General features: G+C 35.7%; 1 protein-coding gene across 1 annotated transcript; it reads left to right on the top strand.

Moving 5' to 3' along the window:
- The first annotated feature begins 1,611 nt into the window (after positions 1-1,611).
- Positions 1,612-10,992, top strand: LOC132499390 (C-type lectin domain family 12 member B-like). Its single transcript, XM_060113952.1, is given in 8 exon segments — positions 1,612-1,645; positions 2,035-2,154; positions 4,264-4,362; positions 5,220-5,339; positions 6,703-6,774; positions 6,917-7,068; positions 8,385-8,491; positions 10,851-10,992. Coding segments are annotated over 8 exon segments (846 nt in total).
- Positions 10,993-18,473: the final 7,481 nt, after the last annotated feature.

Genomic DNA, 18,473 nt, shown 5'->3' with positions numbered 1-18,473 from the left:
ATTGATATTACATGGAGCTGGGAGGTCTCTGGTGGACCAATGTCCTGAACTCGCCTCTCCCACCTCAGGCCTGACACCCAGCCGGAGCACCAAGACCCTGTCAGCCACACAGCTTTTGGGAAGTCTGAGGTTTTCTGCCAGCATTCAGTAGGTTTTCTGTAGGAGTTATTCCACATGTAGATGTATTTCTGATATATTTGTGGGGAGGAGGTTGATTTCCACCTCTTACTCCTCTGCCATCTTGAAGGTGACACCAGATTTTTCAATTTAGAGTCAGAAAGGAAACAAAATAAAAATGAATTACAATATAGGCAGACAATCAGTGTAGAATATTTTTTATAAAATCTCTGCCATCTCTACCCTTGGCTTTAGTGAGGTCTTTTTTTTTTTTTTTTTTTTTTTGCGGTACGTGGGCCTCTCACTGTTGTGGCCTCTCCCATTGCGGAGCATAGGCTCCAGATGCACAGGCTCAGTGACCATGGCTCACGGGCCCAGCCGCTCTGCAGCATGTGGGATCTTCCCAGACCAGGGCACGAACCCGTGTCCCCTGCATCGGCAGGCGGACTCTCAACCACTGCACCACCAGGGAAGCCCCTACTGAGATCTTTGAATGAACAGGAATGTTATAATATTCTTCTGGGTCAACCAACCTTGTATTTCATACATTAAAAGATAAAATGTGATATATTTTTAGGAGTATTTGTAAGACCTTTTGATCTGAACTGGACATAGGACCGTGGGAAACTTATGACCACTGCCTGTATCTGAGGCATCTTGTGTGGTTTCACCTGACTCACACATACATTAGTTTCTATGAGGTTATAGCCCTGATAAGAGTCTTAGGTTTATTTTTGTTTGTGTACAATATCTATTTATTCCCACTACAAATATTGAACTTTTTTCACTTGAGCAGTAAAGAGTAAAAGGTAGATTGTCGGTGGCTACCCAACCATATTTATATGAATAGAATTTGTTTTTCCTCTGAAACAAAGTCAGGGTGGGGGTAGTACCAAAAAACTTTAAGCCAAACTGTCACTATCTGGACATATAGGTTTTATTATGTGATTTCTCTTTTCAAATGTCTTTTTATATAAGCAGTCATTTAAATCCACCTTTGATGAACAGATATGTTATTTACAGCCTTATTCCTTTTTAAAATTCCTCTGGTTGTCTAGAGCCTTAGTTTCCATATACCTGTGTCTTCCTTTACTGCATACTCAGTTCTCATAAAAATTTTCGCTCTAGACTACTCAATTATATTACTTATGACAGTGGCTTTTCCTAATTTATTTCTGGAGTGATGGACTATTACCTGTACAAACTAGATGGTATTTAAAGGCTTGTTGTACATAGTTTAGTTAAGTAGGGGTGATTTTATTTTTGTATACCTATTAGAAAATATCCAGTTAGAGATTCAGATTTCCTCTGTGGTTTTTACCAAATTAAGTTAGTTTCATACAACTGTATGTAGCTGTACCACCTGAGGCTAGGTCTGGACTTGTCATCAACTGTAGGAGGATAGTGGAAGAAATATCTCTTCATTCATCTGCCAACAACTTTGTAAGCTCTTCTTCACCTTTGGGATAAAGAAATCATCCAAAAGTCTCCATAATGTCAAATGCTTCAGACTGTGATCAACCTCCAGGTATTTTTTTTAAAATCTAAATGTCTTGTGCCATTTTAATGAAAATAAAATTTTTGTTGTTTTTGTTTGTCATAAGTGCTGGTTATGATTATACTAGGGACATTGTATTTTTAATATTTCCCACATATACCTGAAAGAGTGCTTTTAAATATATTTTAAAGAAATAATTATCTATTTCCTGGCTTGATCCAAAGTGTAATCAACAGTTTAAATACTTTTAGGAAAGCTGGATGGGCTGTTGAGTGGAAATGTGTTTTGAGTATCTTCGATTTTACTACTACTATATTTGTATTTCTAGTGATCTTTGAAAGTGGTAATGAATCTCTTAAGTTCTAATCTCACTTGCTTTACAAGGTTATAAAGTAATTATATATTTTCTATGCTAAAAGAAAACACAGAGCAGACAGAGACAATCCCTATTGTGGACATGGAACGGCCTCTTGCCCTTCCTCCTCCTCCTCCACCTGAGGATGCATGGGGCCCGATTCCTGAGCACACCAATGCGGATGGTAAAGTAGATATACCAGATTTTATTCATTTACGGTCTCTCTTTGTTATCTTTAGATACATCTTCCATTTTATGTTTCTCTAGTTGTTACTATTCGGAAATTATAAATTTAGAGAAAATACAAAGATTAAAACATTTTCAAAATATATATAGAAGTAAAATGAAAGTGTATTTTCTGACAGGTTTGAAATTTTCATATATTAAGGAGCATAGTTAAAGATGAAAGAAGCCATTGGTCGAAATTTAGACTCGTTTTCTCACATGAAACGGAGAGACTTAAGCTTGTTCAAGGTTTAAAACTCAGAAAGTTTGTAAAAAAGACAAAGAAAGGTAGAACCCTATTACATGATGCCTCCTTTTGATCATAATTAAACTTAACATGTTTTAATAGAACAGGGTTTTCCAACCTCGGCACTAAAGACATTTTGGGCTAGGTAACTCTTTGCTGTGGGACACTGTTTAGTGACTGTAGGATGTTTAACACCATTCTTGGCATCTATGCACTAGATGTCAGTACCACCCGTCCGTCAGTTATGACGCCAAGAATGTCTCCAGATATTTATTAATGTCCCCTGGGGAACAAACTTTCCTCTGGTTGACAACCACCAAGTTATATGATTCAGAAAGTTAAAGAAATGGTTTGGGTATTAGTCATGAATATAACCATTCTCTTGACAGCAATTTTTGACCTTGTTTCAGAAATACAATTCTTCCAAACTATAAAGAAATATCTTGGGCCTCCCTGGTGGCGCAGTGGTTGAGAGTCCGCCTGCCGATGCAGGGGATACGGGTTCGTGCCCCGGTCTGGGAGGATCCCATGTGCCGCGGAGCGGCTGGGCCCGTGAGCCATGGCCGCTGAGCCTGCGCGTCCGGAGCCTGCGCGTCCGGAGCCTGTGCTCCGCAACGGGAGAGGCCACAACAGTGAGAGGCCCGCATACCGAAAAAAAAAAAAAAAAAAAAAAAAAGAAAAAAAAAAAAAGAAATATCTTTTTTATGCTGGAGTTTATACATTTATTTTGGAGGGAAATAAACTTACCAATAAAAGACTATTAACGATGATCTCTGAAAGTTTAGTTTCTAGAATGTGGGGATGTAGCATATTATTTTTGTGAAATTGAATAAATGATAGATGTTGTTTGACCTAAAACCAAATATCATCCCTTTAAAACATTCACTAAGATTTACTGTAATTCTTTATGAAGGGAACGTACCACTAGTCATCAAGTTCAAATAAAGAGTTCTATCTTAATAATAACACAGATTTAAAATTGTTAAGCATTTCTCCATCTGATCATATTAATGAGGATAACGTAATCTGAACTGAAATTTTGTGTCTAGTTTAAGGGTATTTAATAATCCCTGTATGGAAAATTTTCATCTGTGTTGGAAGTCCCCAAAGACACACTCAGGTTTAATGTTTCACTAGGAGAACTCGCAGAACTCTATACAGTTGTACTCTAGCTGAGATTTACGACAATGAATGGATAACAAGTATCATCAGCAAATGGAAAAGGCACATGGAGTGAAGTGTTGGGGAGACCAAGCTCAGGCTTGCAAGGGTTCTCTCCCAGTAGAGTCACACAGGTCACATGAATTCCCCAGCACCAAGTTGGGACTATGTGTCACATGTTGCCAACCAGGGAAACTCATTAGAGAATCAATGTTCAGGGTATTTATTGGGGGTTAATCACATAGGCAGCTTCCAGCTGGCATGTAACAAAATCAGACTTCCTGAAGGAAAGCAATGGGTTCAGCACAAGCTATATTGTTTGCACAAACAGTGGGGACATGGTAAGCCGTGCCTATCCATTAATGGTTGTGGAAACCCTACTGAAATGTAGGTTTCCAGATGCCAGCCAAGGCCAGCCTTGTAAGCGGGCCTTTCAGGATAACAAGTCAGGTCTGCTACTTTAATTCTTTTCTGTACATCCTCCAAAATAGTTTTTTCCCCCTGTCATTCAGCCTAATAATTCATAGTAATTCACACATTGGGCATTATTTTTCAGAAAATGTGGGCATTTTAACAATAATAAAAGGAAAATAATGATATTAATCTTTCAAATAGCAGGAGTTTACATTATCTCTGATTTTCACTCACTCTGTTTCTTAGCTTCTCGTTTTTCCTTCTCTCCATGTGGAATAATCCCTGTGATCCTGGGAGTCTTCAGCCTGCTGCTTTTGATGTTGTGTGGATTCTTTGGTTATCAGTGTAAGTCTGACCTATTGGGAGAAAAGAAATAATAGACGATTAGTCAGATGATCATATTTCATTAAACCATTCCCAGAGAATAGTTTTTGATAAATGTTTTATTGCCATACTGAATGGAGAACAGGAAAAAATGACATGAAAGTATCACAACTTTTTACTGTATGAACAAATTTAACCTTGTGAGTTCTCAGTAACCACATTTTTTTCCCAGGGAAGCTATATTGTTGAAATTACTGCAGAATTTACTGAGTGTAATGATTATTATCAGTATTTTGAAAATTGGAAGTTACTATATATTAAGCTCAATGAATTTGTAACTGTCTTTATGTTGAAAATAAAAAGGAATTTTTCAGTTTGTTCAAACTGCCCATTCCTGCAGCATCCTAAATTAGATCAACAGAATGTTTGGATTATTATTAAAATTGTTCATAACTGGTCATTTTAAAATAGTAGTTTCTCATTGATAATGTTAGCTTGAAATTCAGAATTCTACAATTTCATTAGGAAGTGAAATTCTACACATTACATTAAGTCATGATGCCAAAAGATTCATTTGAGACTTGGTTTTTGTTGCTGTTGTCATCTATTTTAATTCAGTCGAACCACTGTCCTGTTCATATAAACACACATTTAATCTTATATGGAATTAGGATGACATTTTAGATTTAGGCATAGACTTTAGAAATAATAGTGGATAAATGAAAACATACTTAGCCAAATATCTTTTTGCAGTTTTTGAAAACATTTATGGGGAACTTTATTAAAGATCTACTATAGAAATTAAGCTTCACAGTCTAATACCCTACTGTTTCATAACTGAGCATGTGTTTTATACTCGTCTGGAATTCTTGTTCCAGACTTTCAAAGTGTTCAGGAATCAGAGAACAAGATGAAGGGCCTTATCCAACAGACGGAGTCTTTGCAAAACAAAGAGGAAAACTTTTTTCAGGTCTGAAAAGCTCTTGAGCAAAATAAAGGTAATGTTAGAGCTAAAACAAACTATCTTTAGATAGTTTAGAATGCTAGATTGTTTTTCTTGTTGCAGTCATAAAATGGTTGGTTGCATTAATGCAATAGGAGCTAATAGAGCAGCATGGTGGTCTTGATAGCTTCTTGTGTCTTAGTTCTTCATGGATATTCTGAAACTGAGTGTCTCACATTTGCCAAATGTAGCCTCTTGTATTCATTCATTCATTCATTCATTCAGTTAATCATTCACATTTATTCAGCGCACACCAGATGCCAGCCACTTGGCTGGTGATCAAGGATAAATACAATATGAACCCTGCCCTTGGGAGGCTTAGAGAAAATACATAGACCAAAAATAAACCAAAGTTTCAAGGTGTGCAGTAGATGTGCAAGATGTTCAGGGAGCATGAAAATGGAAGAACTCAAATATCTGAAAAGCAGTGGTGTTTTCATAGTTTCTTAGTGCCTCCTAAGGAGAGGCACTTATAATAGAGTAATCATAAAGCTGCTTTTATGCTAATTAAATTATAATATAAAAATAGTCTATGTTGTGATAAATAAATATTTTACAAAGGCCTTGCATTGAAATGTTAGGATTTTTTTTCCTTTGAGGTATTGAACCTATATTGAAAAATTAAATGAATCATCTGAAAGTCCATTAGTGATTCGTCATGTTAAAAGACTGGTTTCTCTCTCTTTTTTTTTTTACTGAGATACGACGTTGATGTATAACCTTGTGTAATTTGGAGGGGTACAACATGTGTGTTTGATACATTTATATATTGCAATATGATTACTACAATAGTGTTAGCTAACACCTTTATCATGTTACATAACTATCATTTCCTTTTTGTGTCGATAATAATTAAGTTTTAATCTCTTAGCAACTTTGTGTTTATAATACAGTATTGCTGACTATAATAACTAAGTTGTGCATTTTCTTTTTTAATTTTAATTTTTATTTTTCTTGCGGTACACGGGCCTCTCACTGTTGTGGCCTCTCCCGTTGCGGAGCACAGGCTCCGGACACGCAGGCTCAGCGGCCATGGCTCACGGGCCCAGCCGCTCCGCGGCATGTGGGATCTTCCCGGACCGGGGCACGAACCCGTGTCCCCTGCATCAGCAGGCGGACTCTCAACCACTGCGCCACCAGGGAAACCCTAAGTTGTGCATTTAAAAAGGATGGTTTCTAAGCAGCTGATTACTTCAGCCAGAGATGAAGCTAATTAAGTAGGGAAGAGAATTGGACTAAAATTATTTGTACATTTTGTCACTTGATCATTATTGATATTATGACTCTTGCACAGTAAAAAATCAGATGAAAAAAATCAGATATTCCTATCTAATATTAAGTCTTGTTGTCTTATATAGAAATCTTACAGCAGCTCCTAAAACAGAATGAGTATATCACTGAGACTCTACAAGAACTAAATGTGGAACAAGGTAATTTGGAAGTGAGAAAATTCTGAGTAGATAGCAATTTTTAATAACAGCCTCATTCTTTGAAGTGGGAGAACGTGTGAAGACATGAGGCCTTGTTTGTGAGGTTCTGTGGGCTCTGAGTTGTAAATATTTTCTTTCCTAGGAGACAGGTGTGGACCTTCTCTGAGTCACTGGGTACAATACAGAGACCACTGCTACCACCAAACCGTGCAAATTGTTTCTTGGTTAGAGTGTTCGGATCTTTGCGTCTCTTTGAATGCTACATTTTTAAAGACAGAAAGGAATAGATTGATGGTGAGATTGTAGTTCATTCTTTACTTCTGGGATAAATGTATAGTAGCCACCAGGAGAAGGAAGGGCTCACCTGCAGCTCTGAAACCAGGGTAAGGGGCACTCTCCTGCTTCGTTTTCCACTCATCTTTCCCTGGCGTGATCCACATCAACACACCTTTCTTTCCTAACACACCATGCATGCATTCACTGAAGAAACACTGTGTTTGCTGTTCCCTCTGCATGGAGAATTCTTCTCTCAGGTGCAACCATGGCAAACTACTTCACCTCCTTCAACTATTTATTCAGTTGTCACCTTCTTAATGAGACCTGCCCCGGCAACCTTACTTAAAATTGCAACCTCTGTACCAGTGCCCACCCCACCGCCAGACCCCTCCTCTGTACTTTTAGGCATTCTTACCCTGCTTTAACATTATATAGCACTTGTCACCTTCTTATGTATCATATCATTTACACGTATGTTTTTTACTTCTATCTGGCCCACATCCCCCAGAAGCAGGGATCTTTCTCATTTTTGTTCAATGATATATCTCAAGCTCTAAGAATAGGCACAGCATTAAATAAATGATAGAATAAGAAAGTAATTCATATCTTGGTGTGGTGTCTTCTTAAATATAAAATTTTCTATTATAATCATCATTTACTATTTGGTTCAGAAAAGAATAATATTTACCTAGTAAAAGTATGGTAAATTTTACCTAGTAAAAACTGTGAAATAACTATATCAAAAGGATACAGGAGGTGAGAAGATAGGGCATGAGACTAAAAATTCTGCCTTCATAAAATAGGAAGTCATAGAACTAATAAAGAGTTAGGAACAGTTAATTGCCTCTGGAGAATGGCATTCATTGAGGGAGGAAATGACTACTATTTTGTATATACCAATATTTAGCATCATTTGACTTCTAAAACCAAGTGCATGCATTTGTGTGATAGATTTTAAAAATATATGTAAGTGTAAAAAATTGGATGAAATTACAATACAGTTAATACTGTGCCCTTTCTTTTTACAACTTAAATATTTCTAAAATACACTGGGGAAATAAAAACCTTTATCATTACTGGAACTAAGCTAAAAAAAATAAAATTTTCTATTAGCTCTCTCTCTCTCTTTTTTTTTTCTTCTTGGTGTTTAATTCCTGGTTTAAGAAATGCACAGACACTAAAGAACTGAAATATTTTTTCAATGTTTTATTTATCAGTGGGCATATATAGACTGCATTATTTTTATTTTTATGATTCTTTAGACACAAGTTCTATATTTTTATCTCTAATGCACTCTTAGTATTAACACCTTTGTGTATTTTGGTTCCATGTAGTACATCATGAAGTTACTTGCAGTAAATCACACTTGGCTTGGCCTGTCTTATAATGAAGAGGACAATCTGTGGAAGTGGGAGGATGGCTCCCTTCCTTCTCCTGGCCTGTAAGTTTCTAGTATAAAATCCAATTCCTTACTCCTTTTTCAATGTCTTTGGCCTAAAGAGCTTGAGGAAATAGAGAAGATCCTTTGGCCTAAAGAGCTTGAGGAAATAGAGAGAAGATCATTTCTCTTCTCAAAGAGGGATCGAATTTAGACCTCTTTATTTCTTGTTTTTGTTATTTCATATTATATTGTCAGTAATTTTGTAAATCATAAAGTCACTTGGATATTTCATAATTAGTGTAAATATACCCTTATTATTAGATGAGCTGAATGATTACAATTTCAGATAAGAAATATAATGTGGGGAAGAATATCATTAGTATGAATATGGGGACCTCTCTGGTATTTTTATTGGGAAGAAGTATAGATAAAATTGTCTTTCCTCAGCCAAATAATTCGGGACTTTTTTTTTTGGTTTTAAGTACATATTTTTCTATTGTTTTTCAGAAACACTGCATTAGACAGCTATGGCAGAAAAAATATTTTCAAGTTATTTCATCACTGTGTGCCAGTCTTAGATAATCTTTCAAAGTTTTGATAATTTTGATAGCAGATTATTTTTGTTTTGTTCCTTTAGGTTATATTATTCTGATGTTTAGTGAGGCTGTTTTTCTTATAACCTATAATAATACTTTTGACCATTTTATAATATTTACCTTTTATTTCTTGGTATGATTCCTTATATATTAAGTTTTTAATTTCTCTTGCACACATATCTTACCAGTGTTTTCCTTTAATAATTTGTCCTTTTAAGTTTATTTGCTTTTATTATATGAACAAATGGTTAACATTGAAGTATAATGAAATTGTCTTTGTTCATTTGAAATTTATTTTAAGACATAAGGTAGAAAGCTGAAACATGTACATGTATGTTCAAATGTAGATATAATTATATGTCTCTCTATGTTATTTCAATTAAGTAATCAATTGTCAATATTGTTTAAATGATTCATTTTACTTTCATCACTGATTTTAATGTCATTTATCATACACTAAAATTTAATATTTAAATAATTTTAGTCTTTTTACGTGTCCCTTAAGTATTTCATAGTTTGTGTAAATATTTTATGTGTAAATATTCTTGAATATTTTCCCAGCCTTGCCTGCACTATTGCATCAAATTATTAGTCTATTCTAACTTTATTGTTGATCATTTTAATTACTGGAATTTTGTGAATTGAAAGTTTTCCTCTACTTCAAACCTTGTACAATGTTTGGAACATAGAACATTCAATAGGTATGTTGAATTAATGAATGAAATAACATATGAAATATTTTGGCGATTTAATATTCCCAACACAGTTCAGAATTTTTTTTCTAGTTCCTTTGGCATTTTTAAAAGAAATGTACTCTGCATTTAATAAATCACAAAATAAGCTTTGCCTTTTTTTTTTAGGTAGTACTGAACAACCAGCTTTGCTCTAGAGTTGATGAAAAATCGTCTTGTTAACATTGATCTAAAATGTTGTTTATAATCTAGACCTTTAGTAAAGGGCTAAATTCAATCAGCGTATTTGATAACATCTACCCTCTGGCATTTATATTAGTGGTAAATTAAAGTAATATGTGAATTAAAGTAAAATGAACATTATCAGAGCAGAGGCAAGTGTCCTGAAATATTACATATACAGTTAACCCTTGAATAATGCAACGGTGTTAGGGGCACTAACCCCTCCATGTAGTGGAAAATCTGCTTCGAACTTATAGTCTACCCTTCCATAGGTGGTTCCAAAACTACATGTTAAACCAACCACAGTTAAACCAACCTGTAGTACTGTAGTATTTACCATTGAAAAAATCCGCATATAGGTAGAACTGCATAGTTCAAATCCAGGTTATTCAAGGATAAACACACACACACACTCACACACACATATATACATATACATATATATTCTAAATTTCATTACTAATTTTGGCTAGCTTTTATATCTAATGTATTTATAAGTAAATATCCCTCCTCCAACGGTAGCTGTACATGCATGTGGTTTCTATCATGCTAATCTGTACTTAAACTTAATTACGTACCCCAGATCATATGTCCTGTCTTTCCTGCCATAATTTTCCATAATTTTCCAGCTGGACCATTCTCTTCTTCTCTATACAGGTGTACCTTTTCCCACTTATAAATACTCATAAATAACTATCACATTTTGTGAAGCTTATTTATGACTTACATGTCTATCTCTTTTTGTATATATACATGTATGAGTGCTTTGCAAAGAGGGAGAGTGCCTTTACTCCCTTGAGTTCCCTAAAGTGCCAGGTATAATCGGTTTCACATAGCATGTTCTTAACTAATGCTACTTAATTTGAACACAGTGAGTGGCCAGTGACTTGTGTTTTCTAAATTTCTCAGGAGTCTACCAAAGCCAAGTACTGATTTCCAGGGGAATTGTGTGTATGCAAATGTGCACACTGTTGGCATGGATACCTGCACCGTGTCCTCTTCATGTGTGTGTGAGAAGCCTGTCTGTGCTAAACACTCAGAAGAAAGTTAAAAAAATACTGATGAGGTTTGCACATCTCAATAACATTCCATATTCAAGATCTGCCTGCCTTTCTTCTATTGGCACTTCATGTTATTCATAACTCTTTTTTGTGTGTAACAGAAACTGATAAATGACTTCATGATAGAAGAAGCCAGAGTCTAGAGTTAAAGGAGAAAAAACAGAGAAGCACAGAAAACTTAGAAACTCATAACCTGTTTGATTTTCTGAGAATTATATAAATGAATTAATAAACATATCATTTGTCAGAAATACTTAGTCTTTGGGAGTCTTTTTTTTTTTTTTTTTTTTTGCGGTATGCGGGCCTCTCACTGTTGTGGCCTCCCCCGTTGCGGAGCACAGGCTCCGGACGCGCAGGCTCCGGACGCGCAGGCTCAGCGGCCATGGCTCACGGGCCCAGCCGCTCCGCGGCATATGGGATCCTCCCAGACCGGGGCACGAACCCGTATCCCCTGCATCGGCAGGCGGACTCTCAACCACTTGCGCCACCAGGGAGGCCCTGGGAGTCTTTTTTTTATATTTCAAAATCTAATTACTCATTTACAATTGTGACCTGTGGAAATAAGCGTTTAGAACAAATACAGTGGGAAATATAAATGATAAATGGTTTACCACATAATATACAAAGAGTGTAAAAAATACAAAGAAATATCAATAATAACAAAAAGCAGAAATTAAAAAAAATTAATTAAAACAAATTGACGTAGTCATCTATTTCTCAAGTTGCTTGCAGAAGTCTTCCTAACAGATTTTCAATATATCAATTTCACTCACACCTTTAATTCCTTGCTTCTCATCATAACAGAAGAGATAAATTTCCTGCCAAAGGCTAGTGCTTATATGTGGAATCTAAAAAAAATGAACTTATTTACAAAAGAGAAACAGACTCACAGACTTAGAGAATGAATTTATGGTTACCAGGGGGAGGTGTGGGGGGGAAGGGATAGACTGGGAGTTTGGGATTGACATGTACACACTGCTATATTTAAAACAGATAACTAACAAGGACCTACTGTAAAGCACAGGGAAGTCTGCTCAATACTCTGTAATAACCTAAATGGGAAAAGAATTTGAAAGAGAATAGATACATGTGTACATGTACCTCAATCACTCCGCTGTACACCTGAAACTAACACAACATTGTTGATCAACTATATTCCAATATAAAATATAAGTTTAAGAAAAATATAATCTAGATCAGTTTTCCCCTATCCCCAATGCTGTTTCAAGTTTTAATGCCATTAATTCCCCTTTCACATATATGCAACCACTTCCATTTAAAATGCATTACTTTCAAGTTGTCACTGTTTGCAGATGACATGAGACTATATATAGAGAATCCTAAAGATGCTACCAGAAAACTACTAGAGCTAATCCATGAATTTGGTAAAGTAGCAGGATACAAAATTAATGCACAAAATCTCTTGCATTCCTATACACTAATGATGAAAAACCTGAAAGAGAAATTAAGGAAACACTACCATTTACCACTGTAACAAAAATAATAAAATTCCTAGGAATAAACCTACCTGAGGAGCTAAAAGACCTGTATGCAGAAAACTCTAAGACACTGATGAAAGAAATTAAATATGATACAAACAGATGGAGAGATATACCATGTTCTTGGATTGGAAGAATCAACACTGTGAAAATAACTCTACTATCTAAAGTAATCTACAGATTCAATGGAATCCCTATCAAACTACCAATGACATTTTTCACAGAACTAGAACAAAAACTTGCACAATTTGTATGGAAACACAAAAGACCCGGAATAGCCAAAGCAAGCTTGAGAAAGAAAAATGGAGCTGGAGGAATCACTGTCCCTGACTTCAGAGTATACTACAAAGCTACAGTAATCAAGACAGTATGTTACTGGCACAAAAACAGAAATATAGATCAATGGAACAGGATAGAAAGCCCAGAGATAAACCCACACACATGTGGTCACCTTATTTTTGATAAAGGAGGCAAGAACATACAATGGAGAAAAGACAGCCTCTTCAATAACTGGTGCTGGGAAAACCGGACAGCTACATGTAAAAGAATGAAATTAGAACACTTCCTAACCCCATACACAAAAATAAACTCAAAGTGGATTAAAGACCTAAATGTAAGGTGAGACACTATAAAAGTCTTAGAGGAAAACATAGGCAGAACCACTCTATGACATAAATCACAGCAAGAACCTTTTTGACCCACCTCCTAGAGAAATGGAAATAAAAACAAAAATAAACAAATGGGACCTAATGAAACTTAAAACTTTTGCACAGCAAAGGAAACCATAAACAAGATGAAAAGACAACCTTCAGAGTGGGAGAAAATATTTGCAAATGAAGCAACTGACAAAGGATTAATCTCCAAAATTTCCAAGCAGCTCATGCAACTCAGTATCAAAACAAACAAAAAATCCAGTCCAAAAATGGGCAGAAGAGCTAAATAGACATTTCTCCAAGGAAGGTATACAGATTGCCAACAAACATATGAAAGGATGCTCAACATCACTAATCACTAGAGAAATGCAAATCAAAACTACAGTGAGGTATCACCTCACACCAGTCAGAATGGCCATCATCAAGAAATCTACAAACAATAAATACTGGGGAGGGTGTGGAGAAAAGAGAACCCTCTTGCACTGTTGGTGGGAATGTAAATTGATACAGCCACTCTGGAGAACAGTATGGAGGTTCCTTAAAAAACTAAAAATAGCACTACCATACCACCCAGCAATCCCACACTGGGCATATACCCTGAGAAAACCATAATTCAAAAAGAGTCATGTACCACAATGTTCATTGCAGCACTGTTTACAATAGCCCGGAGATGGAAACAACCTAAGTGTCCATCATCAGATGAATGGATAAAGAAGATGTGGCACATATATATGATGGAATATTACTCAGCCATAAAAGGAAATGAAATTGAGTTATTTGTAGTGAGGTGGATGGACTTAGAGTCTGTTATACAGAGTGAGGTCAGAAAGAGAAAGACAAATACCGTATGCTAACACATATATATGGAATCTAAAAAAAAAAAAGGGTCATGAAGAACCTAGGGGTAGGACGGGAATAAAGACGCAGACCTACTAGAGAATGGACTTGAGGACACGGGAAGGGTAAGGGTAAGCTGGGACGAAGTGAGAGAGTTAATGGACATATATACACTACCAATCGTAAACCCGATAGCTAGTGGGAAGGAGCCGCATAGCACAGGGAGATCAGCTCTGTGCTTTTTGACCACCTAGAGGGGTGGGAGGGGAGGGTGGGAGAGGGAGGGTGGAAGGGAGGGAGACGCAAGAGGGAAGAGATATGGGGATATATGTATGTGTATATCTAATTCACTTTGTTATAAAGCAGAAAGTAGCACAACTTTGTAAAGCAATTATACGCCAATAAAGAGGTTAAAAAAAAAAAAGAAAGAAAGTGCTAAGCCTTAAAAATACAGTCACCTTAGCCATAGTTGTATATATTGGAGGGTGGGAAGTTCTCAGGAGAAGAGCTGTATGCTGGCTGATAATTGCATGGATGCCCCTTATAATTATGCACTAATTTTTCCTGTACAAGCAAAAGTTACCCCAAATAAAAAATATTCCTTGACAAAGTCTAGAGATTCTAAGAAAAAGTAAATAATAGCAAACATATATTTAAAATTTACTCCATGTCAAGTGCTGTTACAAATGTTAATCAATTTTACTCTCAAAATAACCTTATAAGGTAAATTGCAATATTTTATAGATGAGAGAAATGGTTAACTTTTTCAAGACTGTAGAATCTGTTAGTAATGGAGCCAGAATTTGAACTTAGGCATCTTAATGCCACAACCCAGGACCTGAAACACATGACTATATGTATATCTTCTCATATACTTACTCAAAGAAGCGTCTAGCAAAAGCATAATATACCACTTAATAACAGGTGAGATTATGCTGGAAACCTTAGAAAATCATGAATAAAAAATCTTCATGATTCTGTATTCAATACAAAATAGTGGGGAACACAGAAGACTATACAGCTTTTGCAGTTTTGCAGTAGAATTGCAGTGATAGATAAAGAACATGTTCTTTGGGGAGCACAGGTAAGAGATGCAACTCAAATTTAAGGATGAATCAGGAGAGGAATCCTAGTGGATTTTATATCTAGAAAAATATATCGATATATCCCAAAAATCTCAATTTTGGGGGAATACTTTGGAAGTTATGTTCTTAGGAAAATTTTATCTGAGACAGAGGTTATTGTGTCAGAAGTGCTCTTGGGATCAACACTTAGTGGGAAAGAAGGAAAACAGTATCGAACAGAATGAGCTGTGATAAATCTAGCTTCAGCTGCAGCCAACCGCATGGAGATTTCTGAGGCTGGGAATGTCCTTCAGAATAATCCCAAATTAGGGTGAAGGCTGGGCCTTTAAATCTCTTGTATCAACAAGATATGGGCGGCAGGTGGCCTATAGAGAGGGTGGTGATACTAGGTGAGATAGATGTCTTAAGCTGGGAACAATGTCTCTTGGTTGAGATGTAAAAGCTGTCATGTGTCAGCATTCCTAGCATTTGTAGGAGTTAGTACTGTAGTCCTGAAGGGGGAATCAGGGCACAGCACAGCACTCATGACAGAATAAAGAAATCAAATCTGAAGGACTGAGTTGCAATTGGGCAGAACTGATGTTACAGATAATGAGATTTCTGTAGAGAAAAAAACCCTATAAATGAACATAAGGAAGAAATAGAATCCAATTCAGCTGAAAAGCATATAGAAAAGACTAAAAAATATTTAAGAACCATTCACGGCTTGGTACTGTTTAGTCATGGTAAGGAGTTTAAACTTTACTTAGTGGGAATCGACTCAAGTGTTTTAAGCAGAACAATAATTTAATTAAACTTGTGTTGTAGAAAGATCTCAGTTACTGTGCCATGAGTATGAATGAACTAGCGTTAGTGCTGAAGGCAGTGAGACTAGTAAAAACATATTACAGTAATAAAAAAGAGAGATGTTGGTTACACGGTAGCAAATAGAGACATAGTTATGAATTAAATTGGAAGGAACCAAGATATATTCTAGGGTGCCTAGACACTGCCTATTGCATAGAAAGGGATACTCAGTAACCATACAACTCCTGAATAAAAGGAGGTGGAATAAAAAGGGGATCTTTTTTTTAATCCACTTGAATCAGGTGTTTAGAATCATGGTCCAGTGATATGGTAGAACAGCTAGTTGGCTGAAGCCTCCACTTGGAGGGCAGGGAAAGACATTTTCTTTTCTGCATTTTATTTTCTCCAGTCCCAGCCAATGTTATATTAAACTTTTTATTAAACAAAATCATAATCGATTCCCCTTATCACCTTAAAAAAACATTCAACAGCAATTTCCTGGAAATAGGAAACAGCAACAAAGTGGAAGAGAGTAGGCTCAAACATTTCTTGAGCATATAGACCTCATTTTGCTCATATGTATATAGTTTTGCACATTTGGAAAGAAGTAAAAAACAATCACTTGCTAATCGGTTAGAAACCAAAAGAAAGACAGTTTAACTACAATACCTCCCTTTCATTTCTCTATGACAAGAAGTCAAGATCACACCTGGATATTTGTTTTTGCAACTAAACTGATAACTGCTTTGGTGACATGGTGCAGAAGTATGATACAATTTAAATACAATGCAGTACAAAAATACAGTCAGCAAAATATAACTGACAATTTCCCATTATTAGTAAGGATTTGTCAAGTAGGACAGTGACTGGAGGAGGAGATCTAGCACCGAATCTGAGCAGCATCGATATTGAAATTACATATAATGGTAAATGGAGACACAGCAGGATGTATTGTTATACAGCCTATAAAAGAAAAAAATGAGAAACAGTGATGTCTTATAAATCAAAGGGAGACAATATTTCAAGAATGAGGGAGTGATCAATATGATTAATGTTAAAGAATGTCCGTTAGATTTAGTTACAAGGATATCATTTGTGGTTTTGGTTTTAGCACTTTTAATAGGTGATAAGAGGTTGAAAGTTAGATTGCAATGGTTTATAAAGCAGGCAGTGGGTAAATGGAGACACAGCAGGATGTATTGTTATACAGTCGTATAAAAGAAAAAAATGAGAAACAGTGATGTCTTATAAACCAATGGAAGGCAATATTTCAAGAATGGTGGAGTGATAAATATGATTAATGCTAAAGGATGTCCATTAGATTTAGTTATAAGGGTATCATTTTTGGTTTTGGTTTCAGCACTTTTAATAGGTGATAAAAGAATGAAAGTTAGATTGCAATGGTTTATAAAGTAGGCAGCGAGAAATGGAGAAAGGAAGTTTAAATAACTTTTTTTTGAGATGTTTAGCTGTATGGAGAGATGGGGGCAATGACTTGAGAAGGAGATGGGGTTGAGGAAGGTTTAATCTGTTGGTCACCTAACATCCCTTTTAGTCAGTGGACTTCTAAACCAATATAGTCACAGAAATGTCTTTATTTTTCTATTGTGTAGGTAGTTCAAGATTTAAATAGTTTAATGCTTTGGTATTGGTTAATGCAAACCATAAGACCAGCTCAAGCAGAAGGGAAATAAACTACACATTATGAAGAAGGGAAAGCATGGATACATAGCAGAGAACACATGAGAAAGGGAGATATTTTTGTGGCTAACTTTGGAAACACAATGTATAAGAGTCCACCCTGTGCACACAATTCACATCCTTCCCACATTCAAAATGCACTCACCTTGAAGTCCAGGACCTCATCATTTAAATAAAGTCAAATTGTGAACGAGGATCCTTGAGTGATCTATGAATTAAAAGCAAGTTATCTGTTGCCCAGCTCTCAAGAAAGAAAGTAACGAGGAGGAGAAGTATTATATAATATTAGCTTACATAAAGTATTAGATATTTTAAAGGAGGTCACACTTTATCTGACCATTCTCAGGTGACTTTTGTTTTTAATAACTTTTCCAAGAATTGATATACACACTGAACACAAAACATTTTATACTTAAATCTTATATTTGAGGAATTTTTTCGCATGAGTCTGTTGATTCATAACTTTACAAAGCACAAAGATATTAATTTGTCATCCACTCACAGAAGAAAAAATTTGATTATACAAATTTATTCTCTTACACTGTTATATATTCTCAACAGTATACATGGGAATTAGTGTTCTTTTAGGTTGGCAGTAGTATCCATAGATGTAATGTCACAATGCTATCTTTAGGACTGGTAAGAGGTTTGAATTACTTACCCCAAGAACATGGTAGAAGTATTTTTTGCCAATTGACTGCAGACAAATATTTTTAAATGGACCTTTACAATCTATTTACAAGAAGATAAATCTTATATAAAGAGCCTGCTGTTCTATTTCTAAGAAGACACAAACCAGACCCCACAATGAAGAATTTTGCACTAAAGATTTTTCTTACGGCTTTAAATTAAGAAGAAGAGTTATTATTGTCTTGATTTTTAAATTCAAAATTAAAAACTAGGTTATGGT

The sequence above is a fragment of the Mesoplodon densirostris genome, chromosome 11 (assembly GCF_025265405.1).
Source record: "Mesoplodon densirostris isolate mMesDen1 chromosome 11, mMesDen1 primary haplotype, whole genome shotgun sequence".
Taxonomy (NCBI): domain Eukaryota; kingdom Metazoa; phylum Chordata; class Mammalia; order Artiodactyla; family Ziphiidae; genus Mesoplodon; species Mesoplodon densirostris.
This window is presented reverse-complemented; position numbering and strand designations above follow the sequence as displayed.